Source organism: Silene latifolia, chromosome 5 (genome assembly GCF_048544455.1).
Source record: "Silene latifolia isolate original U9 population chromosome 5, ASM4854445v1, whole genome shotgun sequence".
Lineage (NCBI taxonomy): Eukaryota > Viridiplantae > Streptophyta > Magnoliopsida > Caryophyllales > Caryophyllaceae > Silene > Silene latifolia.
Genome location: NC_133530.1, coordinates 36,089,529 through 36,095,016, shown reverse-complemented (window position 1 = coordinate 36,095,016; position 5,488 = coordinate 36,089,529). Strand labels below are relative to the sequence as shown.

General features: G+C 38.8%; 1 protein-coding gene across 1 annotated transcript; it reads right to left on the bottom strand.

The window, feature by feature from the left end:
• Positions 1 to 954: 954 nt before the first annotated feature.
• Positions 955 to 4,084, bottom strand: LOC141657260 (PGR5-like protein 1B, chloroplastic). Its single transcript, XM_074464425.1, has 7 exons — positions 3,725 to 4,084; positions 3,403 to 3,465; positions 3,213 to 3,299; positions 2,594 to 2,831; positions 2,354 to 2,427; positions 2,135 to 2,233; positions 955 to 1,447 (listed from the first exon to the last, which is right to left on the bottom strand). The coding sequence occupies exons 1-7, from the start codon at positions 3,947 to 3,949 to the stop codon at positions 1,358 to 1,360; spliced, it is 876 nt and encodes a 291-aa protein (XP_074320526.1). The 5' UTR covers positions 3,950 to 4,084; the 3' UTR covers positions 955 to 1,357.
• Between the last annotated feature and the right edge of the window lie 1,404 nt (positions 4,085 to 5,488).

The window sequence follows — 5,488 nt, the reverse complement described above, 5'->3', positions numbered from 1 at the left end:
TAAGACGAAAGTTGAGTAACAACAAACCCAATTATACCGGGACAACTTCAACTCACAAAGCGCTAGATTTAGGACAAGAGAGAGGCAGAGGGAATAGGCTACGGGCTGCTCATGCAAGGGTGGAAGGCCAAGGAAACATATGAGTTTAAGGGCTTGAGTGTAGTGACGAGCAGCCAAAACAAAATTCCCTTCCCTAAAAAGGGAGTTACCCCTGTCTTTCACCAAATGGACATTGGAGATGGATGGTACCCCCAATTCCATAACTAACTTAGCAAGGTCATCATCATCAACCCCATCATCATCCACAACAACTAAATCACAAAGATTCAGAAGCAGAAAACGATATTCCATCTAAGAAAACAAGAAATATAGCCCGGAAATATGAACAACTACTACAAAGCAGAGAAGACCGAAAATCCCAGGAGAATCCCGACTGAAGGACAACAAAGCGGAAAAACAGAGGAAGAACTAGAGCTAATAGACGACTAAAGAACAGACGATTAAACTAAAAACTACAGCAACAAACCATCAGAGGAGAGAAAGACTACCCGTGAAAGGAAGCAGGAAAAAAAACATGGATTAAATCGAGCAAGTAGATCGAGAGGCGGACATCATCGATGATCAAAAGCAGGTATTTTAAGCTTCCCATCACAAAATAGGTGCCGTTGTTGTAGTAAAGAAACCCTCACCGGCGACCAGGAGGAAATTGGTGATGGCCGCCGGCGAGAGAGGGTAATTTGAATAAGCGGTGGAAATAATTAGGGTTTTTTTGATATTTTGTGAGTGATGGTTAATTAGAATAACTAGCTTAATGAATCATTTTGCTGATGCCCACAAGGTTGGTTCGTGTAATGTCTTAAAAGGGCTTGGGACGGCGTGACACCTGTTTTGAAGAAGACAGATTTAGAATACCATTGAGTGACCTTTTCTGCTAGCTTATAAATTTGCAGCATGTTTATGAAAGGGATCACATAAAGATATCTACTTCGGAAACCCGAATAGTATAAGATGGGTATAATCAAAGCCTTGCAACTAATTACATCACATTGCGGAGAAACCCACAAGGCCGAGAAAACAGATTTCTATGTACTACAGCTGATATATGAAACTCCAGCTCAGGTAAAACAAACTCCTATGAAAAACTGGCAGGAGAAAAAAATGATGACAAAATGATCAAACAGATTCCCAAAGTGGAGTATCATTTTCATTTGTTTACTACTGGTATTGGCTGCATGCTGCTCCGTTCCGAAATTCTGGAGACCAACATCAGCGCAAAAATCATCATCATACTGTAGTACTATACATGAGATGAGATCGAAATCATATACAATGCTCTTATGCACCAGGTGTCCAGGTATCATGTCCGAACTTGACGCCGACGATTCCTATCAGAGATCAAGTAGATACGTCCATGAACCCACCCTCTTCCCAAACTTGATAGAGATTTCTGTAAATGACATCCGACATAGTAATAAGTGGACGCATATAACCTTCAGCTAAGAACATCAAACTATACAAATGTTGAACTGCGGGGTTGGTCGGCTTGGTCCAAAATTATGAATTACTCCCTCCGTACCACAACAAAGGTAACGTAGGGAAAAATGGAATATTTACGAAAAGGTGGAAAAAGTAAGGGTAAAGAGGGAAAAAATAGGTGGGGTATGTAATTGTGGGTTTAATTGTGGGTTGGTAGGTGGGATATGTAGAGTATGACATTTTGTGTAAATATCAAATGGGTATAAGGATAACTTGGTAATGGGTTGTGGGCCAAATAAGGAATGTTACCTTTGGTGTGGTACGTCGGTTTATAGTAAGTGTTACCTTTGGTGTGGTACGGAGAGAGTACTCCGCATGATTAACAGAATTGGGAGGAGGGGAGCTATGGTGCTAGGACTTCGTGTTCTTTAAAATAATGTGGATTTCCCACTTAACTTTATTTTGAATACATCCTCCAACGATAGCCTCCAAAATAACAAGAAAGCGAACACACCTAACTGTACATGTTAAGTAACCCCTTACGCAGAATTGGACTTGTATTTTTGATTTCAGATGAGACAGATTCTTATGGGGGATTGATGTGAATAAATCACGTCAAGGATGCACCCCATCTAGTATTCAAGAAAGCAGAGTTTACCTCAGACGTTGTGCGGAATTCTAGGAGGCATTCACATACGTGACAACGCCCTCGATGTGGGGAGCTATTGTTCTGATCTGACCTCACAAATGCAAAGACCTGTCAGGATACATCAATATTGTTTAGTCATTTAGTGAGCCTGGATTATCAGATCAAGCATTAAAGATGTCAACTGCAAAAACAGATCAAGTAGAGACTGGAGAGGTGGTTGAAACTAACCTCCTCACCACAATTTGGGCATGCACCCTTCAAAGCAACTAAGTCACTCCGCCATAAGCCCTTCAATGCTCTAGCTGAGTAATTAACAATGAGATGAACACCAGGTTTGAGAATGCATTAAATAATTGAAAACTTTACGAGTCAATTTAAACATGCAATGGAATTCGAAAGAAACAATGAAAAATTCTACTACAAAAATTCATATTAGAGCGATAAAAAAGCCAAGGAAAACAACATTACCCGAAGCTATCGCAATAGGACAGCCAATAACCAAACCAAACAGCATAAACAATGCAGAGTTCAATATTGCAAAAATATGCATTGCTGGTGATTGGCTAATGTAGGCTGCACTTGAGTTGAAGGTCTCTTGATAAGCTTGATTAACGGTGTACAAGATGGGTAGAAGACATAGTGAGCCGCCAAACACAAGAATGAGGAACCACACGCTAGCCAAAGCAAACACCTGTGAAGGGTCTTCCTGCCCTACATACACGTCATTACATCTTCATCACGACAACAAGTATACAACTACACTTGTATCCTTCAAAGAACATGTTAATAGTGTTGTGTGTTCCCACGTATATTCGTATACATCTACACTTGTAGACTCGTACAGAAACACGGGTCACACTTTGAAAGCGTGCTCAATAGAATTAATCTACATGTTTTGTTGCTTTTAATCACATACGCTAAGTTAATGTCCAATGCATCCCATTATGCAAAAAAAACATGTTACAAGAGCGCGATTATTTAAGAATATGACTCAGCACAATCGCTTAAGTTCAATCTATTACGACATGAGCAGAGCCTAATCATCATCCAATCAACAAACTTTGCAACAATAAGAAGGTTGGTTCACCTGAGCATCAGCATAAGTTGATTGACGGCGTAAACTGCATCTAGGATACTTGACCACGTATTTGGATCCGTACCACCTCAATTTCAACTACACCACCATATCATTCAACAATCAACATTTATTTATACATTAATCAATTAATCAATCAAATTTATCAACTCAAACAAATCAAAATAATTCAGTGACAAACCTCAACTCTATCAAACATGTCATCCACGATCAAAGGTTTACCACTGTAATACGCATCTCTTGCCTATTCCAAATATATTACAAAAATCATTAAACTAATATCCGCAATTCTTAGTTAAAGGTAAACAAATGATTTAGACGGTGACGGTCGGCCTATCACAAGTTCAAATCCTCGGAGTCTTTAATTTCAACTTAAGCTGATGGTCAAGACTACTTATTAATTTAATACAATTAAAAATATCGAGTGTAAACAAATGATCGGTACGAAGAGAGTAATAAATATGTGGGTTATCATTATAAAATATCGAGTGAGAAAGAAAGACCTGGCGATAAAGCGCTTCAAGAGTCTCCTGGCTGGCGGATTCAATAGGTCCGACGGAGATACAAGACGGACCTTCGGAAAGAACCGGACAAGACGGCTGATTCGCGGCGGAACACGCGGCGGGGATACGATGGCGGACGGCGACAGATAAGAGTGGTGGTCGGAGAAACCTGACGGAGGCGGTTGCGGATTTGGAGGGGACCACTAGATGAGGGGGAGCTGCCATGTCACTAGAGAGAGCGCGAATGTGTAATGTGTGGTGTGTGGATAATGTGCAATTTACACACGACGACTTGGTTGGTTTCTTTGGTGTCGTATCTTAAGATTTTTGTTTATGTTGTTGTGGGCGAAATGATCACTTTCTCGAGTTGTGGCCATTAACCAATCCATATCTTATTTTCAAAAGTTAATTGACTTGAGTGATAAAAATTCTTATTTATGCTGTATTAGATCGATTTTAACTTTACTAGTTGAGATCCCGTGCTAAAGCACGGTATTTGCGAGGATTAAATTAATTGAGCTTTAATTTTTACATAAATGGGTTGTAGTTATAATAGTATGTACGTTATTTAAAAATGCAAAATTTATTTATACATCAAAATTTATTTATACATCATAAGATATTGGAGATTTTATTTGTATTAATTATACTCTATAATATATACTATACTTTATACAAACACTATAATATTTGGAGTTAGAACTTTTTTGTGTATAGAAATATAGGATACTGAATATTTTATTTGTGGGAAAGATTGCGCATATAGTTATGAAAATCTTTTAGTATTAAATAAGGTAATAATATTAATATAAAATATCAATGTTTGGAGCCCATCGAGTTTCTTGTTAAATTATACTTACACATTGAATTTTTCGTTGACCCACTAATGTATTGAATGCTAGTGAATTAAGATGACAAAAAAATAGGCTCACTTATAGGAGAATGCATTTAGGCGGGAAAAACATTGAGTTTTCTTATTCTTTTAGTTTAGTGGGGATTAATAAAAAATTGGGTTTTAAATCTGATAAAGGCTTATTTAGACCTGTCAAAATCTGACCCGACTCGAAAACCGACCGTAATCCGACCCGTAAATAATCCGCATATAACCCGATTTTTTCAACCCAAACCCGAAAAATACCCGAACCTGTTTTGACCCGTAAATAGCGGGTCGAAACCCGACCCGTAACGGGTTAACCGTTAGGTCAAAGCAATATATCTTTCTTAAAATTGATAATGTCAAATAACTATTGACTTATAAAGTTTTAAGGAAAGATATGTATATATACGGAATGCCACGTCATCACCTTTAACCATATGCCACGTCATCACATCAAAGTGTGTGTCATGCCGTCACTTTCATCATATTACGTCGATCCGTATTTTACGTTAACACTGCTATGTCTATCATTTAAGGCGATATGTCATGTCATCACCTTGAAGTGTGTGCCACGCAATTACTTTCACTGTGTTACATCGAACTGCATTCAAAGTTAGCACTGCCACGTCATCACCTTGAAGTGTGTGCCACGCAATTACTTTCACTGTGTTACATCGAACTGCATTCAAAGTTAGCACTGCCACGTCATCACCTCGATCACATGCCATGTCATCACTTCGAAGTGTATCCAACACCGTCACTTTCATCGTATTACGTGTAACCGCACTCCACTTTAGCACTGCCACCTCATCACCTCGGATCACATGCCACGTTATCATTGTCATCTTATTTGAGTCTCGCCGTCGTACTTAGCGAGTTAGTGAGGG

Excerpts from the sequence above, each read along its gene's own strand:
- LOC141657260 (XM_074464425.1), bottom strand. The coding sequence starts at position 3,949 with ATGGCAGCTCCCCCTCATCTAGTGGTCCCCTCCAAATCCGCAACCGCC. Across the intron at positions 3,466-3,724 it reads TTGAAGCGCTTTATCGCCAG|GCAAGAGATGCGTATTACAG; the intron begins GTCTTTCTTTCT and ends TATTTGGAATAG. Across the intron at positions 1,448-2,134 it reads AATTCCGCACAACGTCTGAG|AAATCTCTATCAAGTTTGGG; the intron begins GTAAACTCTGCT and ends TGTCATTTACAG.